General features: G+C 38.5%; 1 protein-coding gene across 2 annotated transcripts in view; it reads left to right on the forward strand.

Moving 5' to 3' along the window:
* Window positions 1-24,180, forward strand: part of CTTNBP2 (cortactin binding protein 2) — a 146,001-nt gene that overhangs the window by 44,694 nt on the left and 77,127 nt on the right. For both annotated transcript variants that reach the window (XM_045792778.2, XM_045792777.2), the window contains exon 3: window positions 16,447-16,671. In XM_045792778.2, coding sequence (XP_045648734.2) covers window positions 16,447-16,671 — 225 coding nt within the window. The remainder of the gene's footprint in view (window positions 1-16,446; window positions 16,672-24,180) is intronic.

Here is a 24,180-nt window from a genome sequence, read left to right on the forward strand (position 1 = left end):
TTGTGTATAAAGCAAAGACATTCAGATGAAAAGAACATGATCACGCTTAATATGAATGGTACTGTTGTCTACTCTGGCCGAGGGACTGTGAACACAGGCTTTAGTTCTATCTAATCAACATTTCTCTGTAACTGACCAGTGTTTTAAGAACCGGCATGTTTTGGCAGAGGGTGATGACCTCAGTCCCATCCTAACTGTTATTTTTACTATCCTGTGTTCTCCAGGAATATTAATGGGAGACTGAGGATATGAAAGGACAGAAACAGATGCCTTCAGTAGCTGGTGCAGGATAGAGGGGGTGGGAATGGCAAGGTCCCATCCTCCTTCCTGCAGCAAATTCCAGTGAGCGCTGTCATGTGCCACCTACATAGATGAGTGCTGTCATCTGCTCTGAGGCCACAGAGGCTTTCGGACTCATGCTTCACTTTCAGTGAGAAAGTGGGTGGCTTAGCTTGGAGAAGAGAAAAGGGATTCTTATAAGAATAGACTTTAAACCTATAGTTCATGTCTACTCGTTTCAGAAATTGATCACAGCCAGTCTCAAATTGTGTTGGAGACTCAGGATATGTTTGCCATTCGTCTTGGTCTGAACTCTTTTGGAGGCAATGCTGCAGTTCACTGTTTCATAATGTGTAGCATACACCTGCAGTTTTCTCTAATTTATTCTTTATTGCAGACTATTTAAGATACACTACCCCCTTCCCATTCTGCTCACAAATGCCCATTGGAATAAGACAAAGGAAGCTGGTTGCTGGAGGAAAATGGCCCATACATAGACATAGCTTGAGCTCTCACTGAATAAATGATGTAATGTAAGCAGAAAAGTCTAGCAGAAGCATAAATAGTTGAGCATCTTCACCAATGTGAACCAAGATGGATAGGCCTGTGATGAATGACCTATTTGATTTTATGTTAATACCAACCAACGTATGCACCACAGTTAATGGCTTATAAAGCATTTTCACAGCTGTTCTTGCATCAAATACAGTGAAGACAAAATTACAGGATCTGAAATAGATTTTCACCCTGTTCCTGCAAATGACACTTGACTTGTTGAGACCCGTCTATTCTTTGAACAAGATCAGGCCTTCTCCTCACCATTGCATAGGTCCCTGTGCCTCTGACTTAAGAGTAGCTAGAAGTGTTGGACCTGCAGTTTGCACATCTGCCACCTGTCTGATGGGCACGCATCTTTACTGCAGGCATATGATGAAGTTACCGTCCAGGGATTCTGCTTCTTCCCAGGTTTGCCCCAAGATCTATGTGCTGACACTGTTCTGGCAGCTACAGTGGTCTTCTGGTTTGCTGTGGGGAGCAGCAGTAGGCACACATTCTTGCAAGGACTGGGGAACATCTAATGGTGTTAAAATTACTGGCAGGGTTTGAACAAAGACTGCTTTCAAACCCTTGACATTCCTTTTCCCTTGATTGTTGTTGATACGGAATGAGTCATCTTCAGCTGGTAGAAGGTGAGACTATTAAGAGCTTTCTGTTTAAGTTTTCCAGGTGCTCAGCAGGTTCTTGTGTTTGGTGAGTTATTCCTCAGTGTCCAATGCTGGTTCCTTCGGGAGTTGGGAGGGGGCGCAGCAAAACCATCTCCACCATTCTCTCTATGTCCTGGGGAATTTTATTTTTAACCAAGCCAACTTATGTTTCCTTAAGTTATGAAAAGGACCGTGTTTAAAATTTTTAATCACAACCACTGCCCACAGACATTATCTGTTATATTATCCCCAGTACACAAGACGCTGCCTTTATTTTCTTTGTTTTTCACTTAAAAATTTTATGGATGAGGATGGTTTGTTAGCATTCCCACGCCCACCCACTGCTGCTTCCAAATTTCTTTTCTCTAGTCGCAAATAAATAGGCATTTCCGGAATTATCATACTGGCGAACTGCATTATTCCCGAAATATTGGAACATTTCAAGGAAGCTACCTTGGATCCTCTTGAGATTGGTTGGTTTGTTTGGGCAATCGTTTCTATGTTCATTTTAGGCAAGATGTTTAATGCTGGTTTTATTTTTTTTTTCCCTTGTTAGGAGTCAGAACCCCTAGATGACTAAAGCCTAATGAGAAAATGCTTCTGTGCAGTCATGATAATGTGGATAATATGAAAGTGGGGGAATAACCTGTTAGGGAATTTTCTGAAATGGGAATTTGATCCAGCAAGCATGAAGTGGGGTGGGGAGTATCTACAGAATTCCTGCCAGTGTTCTTGGCACAGGAATATTGAGTCTCCACAAGTGGTTGGTTGCTTCTCTGGACAATATCAGACTACTCTACAAAAGCCTTATTTTTCAAACACTTAGTTTCAAATCAATGGTCAAATGAAATTTTACTCTTTTTAATCATTGGAAGCATATTTTCTTATAGATGTTCTAAGTCGTCTCTTTACCAGATGACTGTTTTGTCAGTTCATTATAATGTCAAAAGCCTTGATAAGTTTTTTGATGAGATTACTTATTTTGTTGGAATATTCTGCCAATTTACTCAGTATCTAGAAGCTTTAGAAAACTTAACATAAAGAATATGATTTAGAACTTCAGCAAATGAATGGCTCGTGTAGATTTATTACTTTAGGGCTGCATGTTGATATCTAAATTTACCCTGAAAGCTGAAAAACACATCCGTTAATAAGGGCAAAGCTTATAAAGTTAATGGCATAGCCGTACCTCCATTCTCCAAATGCAGTGCTTCCGAACCACTTCATCTGACTTACGTTAGAACTGATTTTATATGTTAAAGAGTGATACTGAAATAGGATTCCACTGTATTATGTTCTGAGTCTTTGCTTTTTGCCCTGTAATCCTTTAAAACAAATCTCTTAAAAGAATTTAGTATTAATATTTTCTCTGCTGGCGGAGTGTCGTATTTATGTGTGTTCTGTACGTGTTGGGTGACGATGAGTTCATTTCCATCCAGGAGCATGTTATTCTATTTTACTTCATGTGCTGTGTCTCATGAGTATGCCCTCGCTGCTCGGGCTTCCACGTGCATGAAGGAGGCTGTAGAATCATGGACAGTTAGGAGTCAGGGCTTTTTCCTTAAGGAGTGTGAGGCAATAGAAGAGATGGAATAGTTGTAAATGTGTGGACACACACGTGAAAACAGTCACCAGCTGCCAAGGGCTCTAAAATGGAAACTTTGGCACTTTGGCATCTGACTCACAACTTCCCATTTCTCTAATGAGATAGCCTAAAAATGATGTAAAAGCAGGCAAAAACAAGAAAGAAATAATGTCATCATTATTAAAATGATCGCTATTAATGATTACATGTTTACTGTTGTTCAGGTACCCAGCTAAGCGCCTTACATGCATTATTTCATTAATCCTTCCAAACAACAGAACAGAACCCTGGATTGGGTCCTCTATTATCCTCTCATTACTGGTAAAGCCCCAGGGGAATAAAGTAACCAGCCCACGTGGACATAATGTATAAGTAACAGAGTACATCAAACCCATCTTTTGTGATCTCTGAGCCCATCCTCTTCACTATTGTATTACTGTGTCCCAAAAAATGAAAGAACACCTGCTCGATGCAATGTCCGTATGACCAGACTAAGCATAAATGAGCATTGACTCACTTCCTGGAACCCTGTGATGCTCTCTTAGGAGGCAGAACTATAACTTGGAAAGAGCCAGCCAACACATACCTTCCTGGATTTGGAGAGGCAAGGGCAGACTGTGGGATCGGTAGGGACTTGCTGCTGGAAACACGTTTCGTGAGTGTGAAGGAGAAACACTAGAAAGCAGCGTTGCTGCAACCACCAGGAAGGTACCTGGGCAGCAGGGCCACTCCCTGATCCTCTGCCAGCTCAGGGGATGGCACAGACATGCTCCCATCCCCAGTGGGCAGGTGCAGCTGGAGAGACTCCTTGTCCTTGTCACGCAAGGCAGCAGGGAAAAACCCAACAGAGGAGCCTGTTTCGCTCATAGGGACTGTGGCTCTGACTGCTGCTTCTCCCCTCTGAGCTGAAAGGAGCTCTGCCATGTAAATTAGTATCAGTCTGCTCGCTGGCTCCCCATATTAGAGAAGCATTTTAATGGCAACCAGCTGGAGACTAAAGGTACTCAGTCTACCTGGCCTGCTTATGGATGAACACCAGAACTGGGTTAACTCCTACTGGTTCAAAGATGGAGTAAATAGAAAAAAGAAAGAGAAAAAACACAAGGCTTATGAAAGATTTTGTAGCAAAGAAAAGGGAAGATAACCTAACATTTAAAATGCAAAGGAACGACCTACATCTGACAAAATTATTATGAGAAACAAGTAAATTTTAGAAAGTAATTTTTAGACACCATCTGCTTTGTGTCTTAAAATTCAAGGAAACATAGACTTTGAAGTGAGACTGAATGGTGGATGAGCCAGACTATGAGGAAGAGTGAACTGGGTGCAGAGCTGGAGAACAGAAAGCACAGATGTGGGTGGCAGATTGCCGGCCTGAGTCCTGGCTTCCCCGCTTCTAGCCCTACAACCCGGGTCAAACCCTTTCGGGTTTCCAGTCTGTAAAGTGAGGATAATGATACCAACCTGATATGCTTGTTAGAATTTAAAATGCACTAGGAGAATTGAAGCATTTATTAGAAGCAATGGTGAAAAATCAACATTATAAAACATTGAATCCATAACAAATTTAAGAGGTTCTCTTAGAACCTAGAGGAAAAGATTACAGTGATAAGGTAGAAACAAAGACACAAAAATGGAAGATAGGGAGTGGAGACCCACAGGTTAAAAAAAAAAAAATAATTGATGTTCCTGAAAAAAATCAGAACAAATAGAATGGATGCTGCAAATGAGATGGAGCAGAATCTTTAGGTTAAAAAGGCTGTAGGGGAGGAAAAATGCCAGCCTGCGCCAGGAGTAATCTTAGATGTTAGAAAAGGAATTGATTTAATTAGGCAGAAAAGTGGAAGTTTTCCCTTCAAGGGAGAAAAATTGACCCAGCCTTGGACTTGTTCCTGTGCACTATTGAATGTAAGAGGTGATGGAACAATATCCAGTGTTGAGGGATGCCACCTAAGCACGTTCTCACCCAGACAAGGTGGTGTTCACATAAGAAGGAAATGGAAATCCTAGCTTGGCAGAGCAATAAAATATTCTCATCCAAAAGCTGCTTTGAAAAATAAATGCCCTAAAGACTTACCTAGTTGGAAATAAGCGTCAAGATATTAAGCATGGGAATAATGGTAGGAAAGTGTAAAGAGAAACAAGAAATTGGTTCTTCTTATCCTTGGTTGGGGCATTGAAGGACTTAGGGGAATCTTGATAGACTCATCATTGAACATTGGGCCAAAGCTGAGTGTTTGCTGAGTTACACACAGTTCTGATGAGCAGCCTGGATTGAGAACTCCTGCTCTAGCATTTTAATCAAGATAAAATATGTACAGAGATAGTTAGGGAAGTGGGGATATTGCCAAAAATTGGAAAAGCTTTTCCTTATTTTCAAATGTATGCTAATTGATTTAAAAATAGACAACTTTGGTAAAATACAACAGCAAATTCTAATAAATGAAGAGACGAGATTACTTCCAGTAGCAAGACTTGATTTTATGAAAAAGTCCTCTTTCTTCAAATGTGTATCTAATTTATACAGGATACCAATCAAAATTATGATTGTTTTTTTGAGATTTATCAATTTCTGAATTTCATCCAGAAGAGAATAAGCTGATAGCATAACAAAGAAAGTTTTAGAAACTGATGTTGGGAAGGAAGCTTGTCCTACTGATTGGTAGGATTTAATAATACAAATTAAAACATTTGTACTGGAAAAATCTGAATGGAAAGATAAAGGAAACAATAGAAGGTTCAAAAACAGACTCAATATTGTAGGGATAATACAATTCATAATGATAAAGGGGACAATTCCTCACAAAAACGTAAATGTTAATGTGACTAGTAACAGCCTCAAAATATGAGAAGTGAAAATCAACAGGTTTAAAGGGAAAAAAAGACAATTTCATAATTACAGATTTTAATACTTCTTTCAGTAGTTGATAGAACTATTAGTAGTTGTTAGGGGAGAAAAAACAGTAAGAACATAGAAAATATGAATAACACTATCAACCACCTTAATTACTTGACATTTGTAGATTGTATTCAGTAACCTCAACAGAGTTAAATGAGAAACCAATAAGGATAAGCTATTTAGGAAAACTCTAAATATCTGGAAACTTTTGAAAAAAAAATCTGTAATTCATCTGTCAAAGACAAAATCATAATGAAATTAGACAATAATTTGAACTGAATGACAGCAAAAATACATATTAAAAAAATATTTGAGTTACAGCTTAGAGGAAAATTTAGTGCTTTAAATGCTTGTATTTAAGAGGTGAAAGATCTAAAAATGACTTAAGGCTCTACTTTGAGAAACTATAAAGAGGGGACAGCAAAGTAAACACTAAATAGAAGGAAAAAATATTTTTAATCAAGAGCAGCTATCGGGGCGCCTGGGTGGCTCAGTCATTAGGCATCTGCCTTCGGCTCAGGGCGTGATCCCAGAGTCCTGGGATTGAGCCCCGCATCGGGCTCCCTGCTCTGCTGGGAGCCTGCTTCTTCCTCTCCCACTCCCCCTGCTTGTGTTCCCTCTCTCGCTGGCTGTCTCTCTCTCTCTCTGCCAAATAAATAAATAAAATCTTTAAAAAAAAATAAAGAGCAGCTATCAGTGAAATATAAAACAGACAATATAGAATATTAATGAAGCCAAAATCTGGCTCATTAAAAAAGTCATCAAAATTGACATATTCCTGAGGTGCCCGGCTGGCTCAGTCGGTAGAGCATGGGACTCTTGGTCTTAAGGTTGTGAGTTCAAGCTGCACATAGGATATAGAGCTTACTTCAAAAAAGGGGCCGGGGGAGAGAAAATTCCTAGCTATAAAATGAGCAAGAACACAAAAGGCAAGTCACCATATTGGGAATGAAAAAAAGGGGATTATCACTACAGATCCTATAGACATCACAAAGATATTAAGTGAATACTGTGAACAACTTGAACATCCTAGATGGAGTAGGCAAATATCTTGAAAAATACAACTTACAAAATTGCTATGAGAAAGCAAAAGTCCAAACAGCCTCATATCTATTTTAAAAATTCATTAGGAATTTTAAAAACCTTCCCCAGAGAAAAACTCCAGGCCTGGATGATATGGTAAATGCTATATCAAACATTCAAAAAATAAATATTGCTAATATACACAAACCTTTTTAAAAAATACGCGGGGGGCATCATGGCCCATTTCATTTTATGGAGTTTGCAGTACTCTAATCCCCAAACTGACAAAGATATTTAAAAAGTAAAGAAGGAGACTGTACACCGATATCTCTCATAACTACAGATGCAAAAAAAACCCAAAAAAACAAAAAAACCCACAAAACCCAAGCAAACTACTGGTGGTGGGAATTGGCAAACTCTCTTTGAAGAGGAATTTGGTAATTTCAAAAGTCTTTAGAATATTTTTATTCTTTAATCCAGTAATACTGCTATGGATTTACTCTAATACACGTTCTCACAAGTTTACCTCCAGACAGGTTAGAATAATCAAATGCAAACTCAGTGAGAAACAATGAGATTTTTAAAATAGATTTGTTTATGCAATTAAATATTAAAAATATTGATATAGGGGTGCCTGGGTGGCTCATTTGGTTAAGCTCCAATGCTTGGTTTTGGCTCACGTCATGATCTCGGGGTCATGGGATCGAGCCCTGCATTGGTCTCTGCACTTAACACAGAGTCTCCTTGAGATTCTCTCTCCCTCTCCCCCCTCCCCCTGCTCGTGCACTTGAGTGTGCTCTAAAATAAATAAATAGATAAAACCTTAAAAAATATTGATATAGATTATTGAAATGGGAAACAAAGTGGGAAAGGCTACTTAAACATAATCCCTGAAGTTCTTGACAAGTATTTTTTTTATTTTTATTTTTTATTATATTATGTTAGTCACCATACAGTACATCCCCGGTTTCCGATGTAAGGCTCGATGATTCATTAGTTGCGTATAACACCCAGTGCACCATGCAATACGTGCCCTCCTTACTACCCATCACCAGCCTATCCCATTCCCCCACCCCCCCTCCCCTCTGAGTTGACAAGTATTTTTTTAATACATGCTTGGAAAAAATATAGAGTACAAGGCAAATTTAATGGTGACTGCCTTTCAGTGATTGAATTATGGATGGTAGTTTTTTTCCCCCTTTTAACAGTATTTTCGCACATTGTTTAGTGAACATGCATTATTTTAAATAAAAATATAAAGTAGTTCAAATATGCTTATAGATTTGGATGAATACACTTAGTTTTTTATTAATGTTGAAATAATAGTGCCTTGCTCATGAAATTTAGAATTATTTTTTATATGAAAAGTTCATTTATAATTAACAGTCATAGGAGTGACTAATTCCAGTAACAGAAACCATTGCTTCTGTTAACCTTAGATAACTAACTAGTATTTGTGGGGTACACTGCTAGTTGTTCTTTAAGTTACAGAGGTGTAAAAGGCCCTGTTTTAACTGTCTCGTGTTGGTAAAGATGTAGCTGATCATAGCAATTAAATGCCTACGGCCGCCTTGGCAGCTGGGTTCATCTGTGTTCCAGTTCCGATTGACGGCTGCCTGGAGAGAAGAATTAGGACAAATTGTGAGGCTTTTCCTGGATTCAGCTTCAAGTGTGCTGATAACTTAATCATATGTACTCCGAGTAAGAGAACAGAACGGTGCAGCCCTGTGTGCCATGCTTGACCTAGTTAGGGAATAAAGGTAATCTTATTTTTACAGATGTGCATGGACCACGTATCTGGCTGAGACGGATGTGTGCAAGGTGCTAAGTGGCCTATGAGATCAAAAGAAAGGGTTGGGAGATTACTTCTGGCTCTCATTTCTGTGAAACAAAGCCATTTCATGGATTTTGTTATAATGGTCTACATTTTTGAGAGAAAATTAGTGATTTATTGAAGGAAAACTTCTAGATTTTAGCCTTAGGAACCAAATAAATCTAAGTCTATCTTGATTTATGATTCATAACACGCATTATGTATATTCTTGGCATGACAGTTTCCATACATCCGGGTGATTATGTGCGTGAGCAGCTATGACATTGTAGGTGTCAGAGGAGTTGGGAAAGGAGGGAGGAGAGAGAGCAGGGAAAATGTGCCTCTTCTCTGACTTTCTATTCCAGTGTGGCATGGCAGATCATGGGACGGCGTGACACCCCTTCATTTCCTTGTGCTGTGTGTCTTGCCATATGCAAACAATGTCTGAAATGTATTCACTGAAATGAACTTTTCAGACTTTTTGGCATGTACTTCATATTCCAAGAAGTTCTCTTTTGTTCCTGGCTAGTGAATTTCTGAGACTTTGCAATCAGTGAAGGGCAGTGATGGTGCTCCAAGAGAGTATGTAATTTTTACATTGCTGTTTTACCCTCTGTTGTCTATTTACCTGCTCCGTGTGTGTGTGTGGGGGGGGGGTTGTATATGAATATGTAAACAGACTCCTACATTATTCTACCCCTCTTAGAGTGAGAATGAGTTCTGAGGACCCATGGCTTATCTCTGGTTTCCTATTCCCTTTTATTTACAAGTAGGATTTTTTCCTCCTTTCTTCTTAGAATAGCTCTTAATTTTTTTTTTTTGGAGGGAGGTTGTTTAATCTTGGTCTATTTGAACTCTTCCATTAAGAGAGAAATTTGGAGAGAGGTAAATTTTTATGTTGACTGGTTGTTTGGAAAAATCTCTATGTATTTTTCATCCCTCTTGATTTCGAATAATAGTGTTTCAGGATTTGAGGGGAGTGTAACAGTCTAGAAACCAGTGACCTTACTGATTTTTGAGACCCCTGCACCCTATTTCTACTACATGTCTTTTCAGCCTATGTTTGCAACATAGCCAGAGATTTCACGCCAGTCCAGTGCAGCTTATTGTATCTCTAGAAAGCTTTGGCCCATGGAAATTTATTATTATCATGGCTATAATTTGATTGTTTGGGAGTCATGTAAATAGTCCAATACCTCTGTAAACCTGAGACACCTTCAGATACTGAAAGAATGCAGTCATGCCTCTGTGGGTTGGTTATTTATTTAATTTAATTTAATTTTATTTATTTATAGATTTTATTTATTTATTGGACAGAGAGAGACACAGCGAGAGAGGGAACACCAGCAGGGGGAGTAGGAGAGGAAGAAGCAGGCTTCCCGATGAGCAGGGAGCTGATGTGGGGCTCGATTCCAGGACCCTGGGATCATGACCTGAGCCGAAGGCAGAGGCTTAATGACTGAGCCACCCAGGCACCCCTCTGTGGGTCTTTTAAGCATTCCTGTTTCCTTCTCTTAAATTTCAGTTCTGTCCTCAGGTTCTTTTTCTATTGATTATTATTTAAATATTTCACCCAGAACTGAGCCCAGTAGTCCAGGAATTGGCTAGTTCTGATATCTTTCTTCTATTAATTAATGAACCTTGGAATTGAATTGCTGGTTTGAGGTGTGGGGGAGGGACAGTTTCCATTTCACTGTTCACTCCTTGAATATAGTGTTGATTGCAACCCCTAGGCTTTTCATACTTGCTTCTGTTTTTTTTTTACTCAAGAACTGACTCATATTTATTCCTGAGAACCTCCGTCTTGTCAGATTGGGCTCATCATTTCAACCATCCCTTGTGGTTTTATGTCCTTGGCACCCGAGACAGTGGCGGAGTAGGCTAAAGCTGAGGACAGAATTTCTTAGTCTTGCAGTTAGATCTGTATTAATGCTTTAAACATATTTTTAGTTAATCAGTACTTTTCGATAAAATCAGTACTTTTTGAAAAAGAAACCATTTTTTTAGAAACCATTTTTTTCCTGTTGAATTGTTTTTTACATTTAGATGACATTCTCTGAAGAATCTTAGGAAAAGAAAAAAAACCCTTAAGTTTGATTAAATTTTATTAGCCATATGGTCAGTAACAATGAAAGTAAATATAGAGCATTGAGAATACTCTTAACTTCTTGAAATATGAAGTCATATTTGTGTCTTTTAAACTTCATTTCTTTGTACTGGTTGGATAGTGTTATAAACATTACTTATTTTGAACCTTTTTTTAGTGTTCCAAATACTCTAGTCATAATGATCTTTATTTTATTTTTTTAAAGATTTTATTTATTTTTTTTTGAGAGAGCAGAGCCAGAGAGAGAGCGCAAGTTGGGGATGGGCAGAGGCAGAGGGAGAGGGAGTACTAGGCTCCCTGCTGAGCAGGGAGCCCGATGTAGAACTCAATCCCAGGACTCTGGGATCGTGATGCCAGCTGAAGGCAGATGCCCAACAGACTGAGCCACCCAGGCACCCCCGTAATAATCTTTTAGTGCTCAAAAGTGTGGACTTTGGAGTAAGACTGCCTGGGTTGAATACCAGCTCCAGTTGAAGTGACCTCGAGAGTAAGTTAATCTTTCTAAGTCTCGGTCTGCTTGTCTCTAAAATGTGAATTAAAATAATGGCTATCTCTTGGACTTATTTTTAGGAGAAAATGAGTATAAAACACCTAGCAATGGGGCGCCTGGGTAGCGCCGTCGTTAAAGCGTCTGCCTTCGGCTCAGGGCGTGATCCTGGAGTTCCGGGATCGAGTCCCACATCAGGCTCCTCCGCTGGGAGCCTGCTTCTTCCTCTCCCACTCCCCTGCTGTGTTCCCTCTCTCACTGGCTGTCTCTCTGTCACATAAATAAATAAAATCTTTAAAAAAACAAAACAAAACAAAAAACACCTAGCAATAAATAGTAAGGTCTCAATAAAAGTTGTCTTTTATTAGTATCATTTTTTAAAATATTACAAGATCATTTTGGCTTTTCATAAGATAAAATAATTTTAGCTATAAGTTTAAAAATGTGTTTCAAAATTAATTGGTGGTATGTTTTAATTGTGACCCACAATGCAAGTTTTAGATTTTTTTCCTAAGGAAATTACATACTCTAGGAAAAGTTGAATATTTAAGTATTTTTCCTTTTATTGTTACTAATTAGGTCCAACCTACTTCAGTTGATCTGGTTGAACAATTAAAGCCTAAAGTAGGAACTCTGTATTTGTCAAATCCTCTCCTAATAATGGCCATGTTTTATTTCTTTCTCTACAAGATCTTATAAAACTTCAGATTCTGATTGAAATTATATTTCTATCAATGTAGCTAGCTTTAAGGGTTCCTCTAAAAGTCTGTTTTCATAATTATAGTCTGTGTCTTTATAATGACTCATTTCTCTGAAATGCGTTTCATTCTCAAGTAATTCTGATGCATAAACCAAGAAATTATCTGCACATTCAGCTCTTCCTTTTTTAAGGGAAAGGCCTCTTCAAACCCAATATGATAAATACCAAGTCATTTTTTTGTTACATGATCTCCTTAAATATTAAACGTTGTATGTATTGTTAGTCTATCCTTACCAAAAGTAATGTAGTACATTAAGAATCAAATAGTTATAAAGTAAGACGTCCTAAGGTAAACATTTTTTCAAGAATGTTAAAAGGAATAAGCATTAACAGTTAGTTGAAAAGTGAGTAAAATTAAGGAATGTCAATTGGCTTGGGCATGTGTTCAGTTATAAATGCTTGCCTAAATCCAAATTAAGCTAAACTCTGTATCTTTTGGGATGAGCAGAAGAGGAGGAGATGGCAGTGAGGGTTAGGGGTCAATGGGAAGTAACTTAGGAGAAGGATGGGAGGGTGTCCCAACCTGCCAGCATCACATGGACAAAGGTATGGGGGGACAGAGTGCTTAACAATGAATATGAGAATGTTGAAGGGCTTTAAGCAGAAAAGTGACTGACCTTTCCTTGGAAAGGTATTCTGACAACTCTGTGACAACTCAGAGTGCCTCTATTATATACAATCTTAGGTTTCGGGTGTAAGTAGTACAAAGAATCATAAACCATGGAAAATCAACAGTTACCCCCCTGTAGTTTTCCTGAAAGTGCTCTCACGTGGTTTTATTTCAGAGAGTTAATTGAGTCCTTTCTGGGATCCCCTAGTTCTGCCTCAGGTAGTGTGTAAACTAGTACTTGGTCATCATTTTCTTAGGAATTAGTTCTGCATAGAGGAGTCCGACATTGGTGGAACTTCCTCCCCAGGTTCCTGGTAAGATTGGTCCCTTTGTGAGGAAACTTGACTTCCTTTACTAGGGAAAATGGCCTGAGCTCTTTCCTTAGGGGACTCTGGGTTACCAATGATATTTTCCTAAGGCCATTGGATGCTACATTTATCTGTGCAACAAGAATACATTACACACCCATTGTGTGTTCTTTGGTGGGTTGGCAGAATGTCAGCTGAATAAAATTGCCCCTACTTGAAAGGAGCTCAGAGCAAATGTTTAGGAGAAGACAGCCCCACTCGGCCCAGAGTGACTGGACTCTTCCCATAATAGAGATTACAAACTGGGTGTCCTGTCATCTTGCATTCCCAGATTGTGTTTAGGTGAAGTTTCATGAGTGCTTCCTATAGACTAGCTTGGGCCATAAGCACCAGAGTGTGGGAATGAGATTGATTCAGGTCCTGTTCAGTAGAGAAGTCAGGAGAACATGGAACCTCTTCTGACAAAAACTGTGTTCTAGGTGCTACATAAGGAGTGTATGCAAGGCTAGCTTCATGGGTGTGCAACCTGTGCAGTGCAGAGGGCCATGCACTTAGGAAAGCCCCCGTTCGGTTAAATGGTATGCCGTCACCATCTTGAAATTCTTAATTTTTGAACAAAGGGAGCTTTGTTTTCATTTTGTACTGGGCCTTGCAGATTATGTAGTCTGTCCTAAATTGATGACCTACATTGAAGGAAACTATAGTTGAAGAGACCCCAGCAGTGGGACGAGAGGGTGGTGGCCCTCTAAAGTCACCAGACACTTCATAGGGACACAGTAGGCTTTAAATATTCACGACACTCAGTTGGTAAGGCTAGTCTTCCAACTGAACCAGTCAGGTGGAATCATCCTGCTCCCCTCACTTGCAGGCCCTTCTAGCCCAGAGAGAATGGAAACCATTTAGAAAGAGGGGGAGACAATTTATGTAAAGGGAGAGATGTTTTCATCAACCCTCCTTTCCCAGGCAGTACAGATTACCCTGCCACAGATATTTGCTGGGAAAAGGAAGGTGCATTGAGACAGGTTTATGTCTTAAAATGACTATAAGACTTGTATTTAGAGAAAAGTAAGAGGAAAAAAAAGTAAGAGAAAATTCATAGGGGTATCTCAGGTTTTCATCCAGGGGTGGAGGACGAGTTACTACGTTGAACAAAAATTAAGAGAAAAGTGAAGGAAAGCAAAATGAACTCGCTTTTGAAATTGCATCTTGGAAGTGATACTCAGTTTATTGATGACTTAATTGAATTTGAAGAATCTAGAAATATCAAATGCTTTTTCACTCATAAATCATGTTGACTTTTAAGTTTAAAATGATCCTCTGAAATGATCCTAGCTTAAATTTAATGGTGAAATTGGGCTTTTTGTCAACTGTATTTCTTAATCTAATTTGGTAATAGGAAAAGAAATGTTAGATTTGCCCATTTGTCATTTGCACTTGTGTTTATCTAGTTGTTGGCTTGCTCACAGTGGTCTAAAAATGGAAAAGTCTCGTTGTTCAATGCACTTTTAAAGTGAAATTTATGTAATATTTCTGTAGAAAACATTTAATGTTTTGGACAATTAGCTTGATTTATTGTAAAGTAATTTAGTTTTTCCACTGGCAGTGACATAGAATAATTTTTTTCAAGTGGCTATTCTACATGACCTAAGTTCGGAAAATGTTGCTAGTTTCAATATATTTCTACTGTTTTCCATTTATGCAAAGACTGTTGTAGGCTAATTATAGAAAATTTCATTTAGTGCCATGTGGATGTGAAATTAACGGACTGACACTGAGAGTGAAATGAGGTTACATTCTTTTCTGGGACTCTTTGAACTCTATTTTCATGCCCTTCAACAATGAGGAGATATTTGCATCTTCTTAAATCTTCTAGGTTTTGGGTTTTTTTTTTTGTAGTTTAGTCAAACTTCACAAAATATGAATGTTGTGACTTTTTGACATAAAAATTTCATCAAGTATTTTCTTCTTTAGCAGATATCCTTATAAATTCTTTCTGGCTCTACAAAACTTGTAGGAGATTTATATTTTGTGACTGAGCTTGATAAGTATTATGTGAAATAGAAGTTCTATCAAGGTAGAATGAACAGACACTTTTCCAATGAAGACATACAAATGGCTAACAGACACATGAAAAAATGTTCAAAATCATTAGCCATCAAGGAAATTCAAATCAAAACCACATTGAGATACCACCTTACGCCAGTTAGAATGGCAAAAATTGACAAGGCAAGAAACAACAATTGTTGGAGAGGATGTGGAGAAAGGGGATCCCTCCTACATTGTTGGTGGGAATGCAAGTTGGTACAGCCACTCTGGAAAACAGTGTGGAGGTCCCTTAAAAAGTTAAAAATTGAGCTACCCTAAGATCCAGCCATTGCACTACTGGGTGTTTACCCCAAAGATACAGACGTAGTAAAGAGAAGGGCCATATGCACCCCAATGTTCATAGCAGCAATGTCCACAATAGCTAAATCGTGGAAGGAGCCAAGATGCCCTTCAACAGATGACTGGATTAAGAAGATGTGGTCCATATATACAATGGAATATTACTCAGCTATCAGAAAGAACGAGTTCTCAACATTTGCTGCAACATGGACGGCACTGGAGGAGATAATGCTAAGTGAAATAAGTCAAGCAGAGAAAGACAACTGTCATATGATTTCTCTCATCTATGGAACATAAGAACTAGGAAGATCGGTAGGAGAAGAAAGGGATAAAGAAAGGGGGGGTAATCAGAAGGGGGAATGAAACATGAGAGACTATGGACTATGAGAAACAAACTGAGGACCTCAGAGGGGAGGGGGGTGGGGGAATGGGATAGACCGGTGATAGGTAGTAAGGAGGGCACGTATTGCATGGTGCACTGGGTGTTATACGCAACTAATGAATCATCGAGCTTTACATCGGAAACCGGGGATGTACTGTATGGTGACTAACATAATATAATAAAAAATCATTAAAAAAAAAAGTTCTATCAAGGTAGAGATAATTTTATTTTTGAACTTTTGCTAGAAGCTATTTTGATTGTTGGTACTTCTGATTTTACTTTAAACTAGAAAAGACTGTACCTAAAACACAGATTCTTGAAGGAGTGAGCATCTTGGGAAAAAACTGTATTTGCTTCATTTGTAATTTAAAAGACATTCATGAAGGAAGAAAATTTAAAAGTAGGCTGAATGGCATGCCAGGCTAGACAGGGATTGGGGTCACATTCCCCTCGCTTCTCGCTCAGCGCCTGACATCATACGTAAGCCATTACTCAAAACAGTTGTGAATACCATTTGGAAAAGTAATCACAAAACCTTCTTATAAATATCTTTCTGTATATTTTTATTTCTTTCTTCAATACATTCCTCTGATTTTGTTCTAGGCTCGCAGGAAGGAGGTATTTATCCAGGAACGGTATGGGAGATTTAATTTGAATGACCCATTCTTGGCACTGCAGAGAGACTATGAGGCAGGTGCCGGCGATAAAGAGAAGAAGCCAGTTTGTACCAACCCCCTCTCCATCCTTGAAGCAGTCATGGCCCACTGCAGAAAGATGCAAGAAAGGATGTCCACACAGCTGGCTGCTGCTGAAAGCAGACAAAAGAAGGTATTGAGACTTTCAAACAGTCATTTTTCCTATAACACAGTGTAGGATGAAGAAGCCTTCTCCAGGCTTGTTGTTTGTTCTTAAATTTTGTCATATTTTCAAGAAGGGTGGGGATAATTGCCTCAAAAGGCAAAATGCTGACAGATTCTGGTGACCCTTTTCAAATATAATTCAAAAATAACACTAAGCTATAAAATAAGAATAACAAAGAAATTATGTTTCCTATAAAGGTTACTTTGATGCTTTCTTTAAAGTATGCTTTTTTTTTTTTTTTTTTTTTTTTTTTTTTTTTTTTTTTTTTTTGGACTTCCCTTTCTGGTGCCATAAGACATGCTTAACTGCTGGGCGGGGGGGTGTGATCCAGTATTGCAACCAGGGCGCTGATCAGATGGTGGTGTCCCCAACTGTCTCAGATATTTCTTTGGAACTAGAAATTACTTCTTTAAATTATGTCTTTGGAAAATGAAATCAGCATGAGGAGAATAGAATGAAATTTGCGTGGTATATGCAATCTAACAACATGTCATCTTGAAGTCCTGGTTCGTCTCAAACTCGCCTCTGGGGTCTGATGGCCGTGTCTGGGGCAGACCTCCAGGCTCCTGCTCACATGTGTTTCATTTAAACCAACCTCCTCGCCCCTCCTCACCTCCCCCACCAACACACATACACGTATTTATTATTGTACTGGAGTACATGCTTCCAAGAGTCCTAAGTGATAAAAACTTTCCTGACTTACTGCCATCAGCCATAAGGAAATATAAGTTCAAATTTTGTTCTTCTGATAGGCTTCCCAGACTACTAATTCCGTTTATTAGAAGAGAGTGAAGAAGTCAGAGAAGCTAATAATGTCTAGTATGATTAGAATTAAAAGTAATCTGTTCTTCCAACCATTATTAAAGCAGTGTGTCTTCTATTCGTCCTTTTCAGAGAACTTGTTATGGTTCACATGTAACACCTGGTTGACAATGAACCTGAATGCAGTATACTGTAAATATTTATGATACTGTCATTTAGTGTCCCTGCAATTATATCCTTGCATTGACATATATGTGCCCATGTTCCAGTATAGGTGTTGAGTGAAAGCAAACCTCTTCTTCAGTATGTCCCGCGGTAGAAAACTAAAAGCACTGGGTAAAATAGCACGGAAGACTAGAAGGCTTTCCATGTGTGTGAGGCAAAATCAAACAGTTTTACTCTGGACTTTACAAACCCTTTACAAAGCCCTGCAGAGCAACCATTGAGGTCTCTGGAGATTTTCTGAAATCCCCAGGAACCGCATAAGCAAGAGCCAGTATATTTCAGCTGATGTCACTGAAGCTCATTTGTATTTCTTGGATGAGACACATTTCAATTATGTTCTTAACGTGTCAAATGAGCTATTTCATAATAAAGTATTTCTGCTGGGTTTTATGCTGTGCTATCAAAAATAAGAAAATATTTTGTTTTCATTGTAATTTGCATTTAATGTATAAAAATGCATGCTTTCCTAAATTTTACTTCAGTTTTGTATTTTATCTATCATTTCTCTTGTAGGAGAAAAAGGAAGGAACTCATTTCAAGTTGAATCAAAGATTTTATTATCTAGCTGATTTTTTTTTTTTAATCAACTTACATCCTGTTTGTTTCTGAATGACTGGGTCATTTCCAACCTGGCTGGAAGTGAAAGGAAATTGTTTCTGTCCTATGGGTCCTGAGAGGCTAATACGAAATGAGCCAGTGATCTGTCTCCCACGTATAACGGGGATACAGGAGTCCTTTATGGTCAAATTCATTGGCCTGTGTAGTCTCAGTGAAAGGTTGCTCTGATAGGCCGTGCTGCTCTTTGTCCATAAAGAATATTCTCTTCTGGTAGATTGTAGCATGTGAGAAGTTAGATTTTGTACTCTTATCCTGAATCTTTACTTTTAAAGAAAATATCACATCCGTTGATAAGAGCAGAAACACCAAAGTCATCTTTTTAGCAACGAAATTACCTGTAACCTTTCGTCCTGAAAGTAAATATTTTAACCAAACGTCTTCACGTCTCTTGCGTATAGAATAAATTGAAGCTCTAGAAATCTAAAATCAGAAAGACAAAAAATCCATTATTTTAAATGAGTCCAGTTCTTTAAATTACTGCCAGAACAGAAGTTGGGGAAAGCAAAGGTCCCATTATCTACAATTCAAGTATTTATTATCTGACACTGGACATAGCTCTTTGGTAATTCTAAGACATTTGGCCTGAGCACTGCTCCGGTTGGCCTTTCAAGGCGGGAGAAGAGGCTCCATGCTCATTCATGCATTGATTCCTGCTGAGACTACTAATAGGAGGGTTAACTGTTTGGTAATTTGTGTGCCAGGAAAATTTGGGCAAGAGTCAATTTGGCAAATGGACTAAGCCTGTAAAGCCACTTTGAATAAGCTAATGAGTAATCATCATGGGGAACTTTGCCTCCAGTAATCTACTTTCTGTTTAGAGCCAGTAACCCAGGGTGGAATGATATTTGGGTTTTCATTATTTATCATGTGCATCATATGTTAATGGAATTTCTATTCTAATTTATTTTCAATCATTTATTTATACTTATAAAGTATAATTTCTAGCCCTGAAATAGGAAAGACTTTTTGATTTGAACAGAACCTTTACAAGTCAGAAGCCAAAACAAAACCTAGAAAATTCAGAGGGGAGCAATTTTTTTTTTTTTTTTAACTAGTGAAAAACTAACAGTCGTTCTGTATTAACTATAGCTTCTTCTAGCTGGCAACTTAGTATAATGAGGTAAGTTGAAAAGCACGAGATGTGCCAGGCAGGATTCTTAGTGTGAGCTGGTGAAGCCAGTATTCCTGAGTTAAGCAGGAAAGTGTTTTGGTTGGCTTACAGCGTGGTAGAGCATGGCTGGGAAAGCTGGGGGACCAGGCCTTAATCAGCCAGTGTTCCTGACGAATGATCACTGTCGATCTAGTCTGCAGTGGGTTGTTACCATCATGCTCTAGGTCTTAAGTGGTGCCTCCCCTGGCCCTGCTTTTTGCAACGCTCATTTCCAATTTGAAGCCTAAGAGCAGGAGCATTTGGTTGGCCAAACAGGCCCCCCACTCTCTCTCTGGCTGTAAGGAAGATCAGGAAAGCAGCTATGGGGCGTATTTAGCTTCTACCGGGGAGAATCATAAGGTGGAGAATGCTCCTAACATAGGAAGGAGTTTCAGGTGCTAGACAACCAAAGAAATGACAAATGGGTCAGAAAAGAGCAATCAAATTATTTGTTTTAATTTATTTCATATGCTTTTTTCTTCCTGTGATGAATTGTACTTGGTTCTGCCATTTGTATTCAGCACTCTCTACTTCATTATATAATACCGTTATATCAAGCATATCATTATATATGCTTTATAACATAGAAATACAATTTAAAGTTGCTCTCTAGACTTTCAAGAATAACGTGATAGAGAATCATCTAAAATACTATTTTTTAGAAAGCCTGTTTAGGACGTCTTGTACAAGGATGGTTGTTTTTTTAGCTCATTCATGAATCTTATATAATTCATTTTGACTCCCCGGGAGCATTGCAGAGTGATTATTAAGGGGGGAACTGGAGACTGAGGTCTGTGTCTGTGAGCAGAGATTTGGAGGAGAGCGTAGTTCACTTGATCCATGTCTTGCCCTCCCTCTCTTGAAACTCTAGATGAAGAGGAGGGGTCAGATGAGAACTGCAGAGCATGACTGATAGCTGTAGCCCCTATAAGGAAAAAATATGTTAATGTATCTCATTGTTAGCTGTTTGTTGACCAGGATTGGGCAGATGGGTAGAGGTGACCAGGTGAAGGGAACAGAAGGCACTGAGTGAGTATTGAATGATTTGGGGCAGCAGTGAGGAATAGTTAAATGTCATAGAAGTATTTTGTGGTTGTGACAAACATGCATTCTGCTTTCTTATTTTACAGTTGACCCTAATTGCTTTCCTCTCTGTTTTCCACTTTGAATTAGAACTAATTGCCTTTACATTGCTGCTCTGCTCCCACCTACATAGTTTTCCCTTTCATTCTGTAAAAACAGTTGTTTGGTGCTTCTTCATTCATGGCTTCCAGTCTGGGTGCTATTCTTAGAGCAACCGCCCACTTTCTCACTACCAATGAAGCTGTCTAAGTTCTCCTAAGCTCTTCCACACAATCCACTTTTTTTTGCAAAAGGGTTTGGTGATACTGCTCATGCAGAATTCCCCTTCAGGGAATTCGGCCACTACTTGAAAATGGTTGTGAGTAGATACAAAGTGAACAATAATATAACAAAGTCAACTGGAACTCCATAATCTACGTATATAGGAGGTGAGGATTCCTTTATAATTGTAGTAATGTGTGGTTGAGTTGGGGGGGGGCTGTCTCTACCTGACTCCTTAAGTCCACAGCCCTCGATCACTGCTCAAAACAATCCCAGATTGAGCCAGTGAGAGCCCTTTTAAGCTGACTCCTTTTGATATGTTTCCATCATTCTTTGAGTACTTCCTTATTTTCTTGCAGCAAACTATTCCAGGTTCATCTTACATTTTTCCTATCCCAGCCTCTGGAATTAGCTATTACTCCTGGGACCATTAATTTCTTTTTTAATGGAAAATGGTGTTTAGGGACAAATCTAGAGCTAGGAAATTATGTATATTTACCATAATCATATATATTTTTATAAACACACATATATTTATATTTTATTTATATGTCTATTATGAAACCGTGAATTCATACTGATATTGAAACCTCTGATTCTAAACCAAAGCCATAGAGTATGTTCTTGTCCTTTCTCTATTTAAAACTAATTTCTCCAATAGTGAGAAACCTGGCTCCCATTATACTTAAATTGATTTACTCATTACTTGAGCCTAGAACACACAGGGTAGTTTCAGAATTGCTAATCCATAGCACGATAAAAAGCGAATATACAAACCTGGAATTCACCATTTTAACAGCTCTTTAAGGATATATTTACATGAAGTGAAACTTATACATCTTAAGTATACAGATTGATGAGCTTAAGAAATGCATATACTTGTGGAATCTGTACCTCTTATAAGATAGAAAATATTTCCTTCACCAGAGAAAATTTCCTGGAATACTTTCCCCATAAGTTCCTTCCCCAATCCAAGCAACCACTGAACAGTCTTCTGAGTTTTTTCATCATGAATTAGTCTTACCTGTATAGGAGAACTTCAGGTAAAATGATGACTGTAGTTAAATATTAAGCCTTAAATGCAGAAACTGTAAGTGTCTCGATTTTGTTTGTTTGTTTTTTTTTAATTTTTTAATATTGAAGTATAGTTGACATACCATGTTATACTAGTTTCTAGTGTATAACATAGTGGTCGGACAGTTCGGTACATTATGCAGTGCTCCCCATGGTAAGTGTTGCTACTGCATGTCACCAAACAGTGTTATTACGGTATTATTGACTGTGTTCCCTCTACTGTACTTTTCATTTCTGTGACCTCTTTAACTGGAAGTTTGTACCTCTTAATCCCCTTCACCTACTTCACCCATCTTTTCACCACCCCCACCTCAGGTAACCATCACTTTGTTCTTTGTATTTATGCATTTGTTTCTGTTTTTTGTTTCTTCATTTGTGGTTTTCTTTTTTTTTAATCCCCCATGTAAGTGAAATCATGTGGATCTAGAGGGTATTATGCTAAGTGAAATAAGTCAGGTGGGGAAAGATCAACTTTGCTTTTCCTTTATCAAAATTGTTTTGCCTGTTTTCCTACAAATTTGAAATCAGTTTGTTGGTTTTCCCAAAAGTTTTGCAGGGATTGAAATTTTATTGAATCTGTAGACTACTTTGTTGAGAATGGACATGAACAAGATTGAGTCTCCTAACCCATTATCATAGCATATTTGTCCATTTTTTAGTTTTTGATGATTTCTTTTAACAATGTTTTATTGTTTTCAGTGTAGTGGTCTTAAATGCCTTTTGCTGGGTCTACTCCTAAGTATTTTATGTTTTTGATACTGTTATAAATCACACTGTGTTTTTAAAAACTTTTTTCCAGATATTTATGGCTAGTATACAGGTATTGAAATTATTTTTGTATGTTGACATTGTATCCTGTGATCTTGCTAAGCTTGCTTATTAGTTTTAGCAGTTGTTTTGTATATTATATATGGTTTTGTGGGTAAACAAACATATCATCTGTGAATAGAACCCACCTTACTACTTGCTTTCTAAGTTGCCTGTCTGCCTGTCTGCCTGCCTTGTTCTCCCCACACCCTCCTATCATCATACTGACTGGAACCTCCAGTGGTATATTGTTGAATAGAAGTGGTGAGAGATGACTTCAGTGCTTTCTCCTTTTCTCAGGGAGGAAAGAGTGAGTTTCAACATTAAGTATGATGTTAGCTGTGCTTCTTTATAGATGCCCTTTACGTCACTGAGGTTTTATTCTAGGTTGAGAGGTTTTTATCATGAATGGGTTTTGCATTTTGTGAAATGGTTTATCTGCATCTATTGGTGTGGTGTGGTCATGGTTTTTCTCTTAAGTCTTTTAAGGTGATGAATTACACTTATTTTCGAATACTGAAACAACTTGCATTCCTGAGGTAAACTTCAGAGGGTTACCTTTTATTAATCTTTTTAGTATATTGCTGGATTTGGTTAGCCTGTATTTTGATAGGAAGTTTGCATCTTTATTCATGAGTGATCATTTTTCTGTAAATTAAGAAAAATCCTTGACTGGTTTGGACTTCAAGGTAATTCTGGTATAAAATGAATTGGAACATTTTCTTCTCTCTTTTCTGAAAGGGTATATATAAGTTTGGCATTATTTCTTTCTTTAATGTTTGGTAGACATCACAGGTAAAGCCATATGAACTAGAAATTTTCTTTGAGATAAAGTTTTTATTTGTGGATTCAAGTTCCTTGAAATATAGAAGGCCATTCCAATTTTCTTTTTCTTTTTTTTTTTTTCTTTTTAAGATTTTATTTATTTGACAGAGACAGGAAGGGAGAGCACAAGCAGGGGGAGTGGCAGAGGGAGAGGGAAAAGCAGGCTCCCTGCTGAGCAGGGACTCCCTACCTCACCCCCCTCCCATGCCTGCCAGGGTGATCCCAGGACCTTGGGATTATGACCTGAGCCAAAGGCAGAGCCTTTGGATTATGACTGAGCCACCCAGGCGTCCCAAAAAATGAAACTAATTCCTATGTAATCTTTACTTCTAATCCAGTGGTTCACAGCCAAGGACAGTTTGCCTCCCACAGCACATCTGGCAAAGTCTGGAGACATTTAAAAAAAAAAAAAAATTTTTTTTTTTAAGTAATCTCTGCTCCCAGTGGGCAGCTTGAACTCACAACCCCAAGGTCAAGAGTCACACACTGTACCAACTGACCCAGCTAGGCACCCCCATCTGGAGACATTTTTGGTTGTCACATTTGGGGAGAGGGTGCTGCTGGCATCAAGTATGTGAAGGTCAGGGATGCTGCTGAACAGCCTGGTATGGACAGAACAGGCCTCCACGAGAGAAAAATTACCTGGCCCAACGTCCACAGCACCAAGGTAT

Source organism: Ursus americanus, chromosome 3 (assembly GCF_024610735.1).
Source record: "Ursus americanus isolate L20-20 chromosome 3, mUrsAme1.1.p, whole genome shotgun sequence".
NCBI classification, from domain to species: Eukaryota; Metazoa; Chordata; class Mammalia; order Carnivora; family Ursidae; genus Ursus; species Ursus americanus.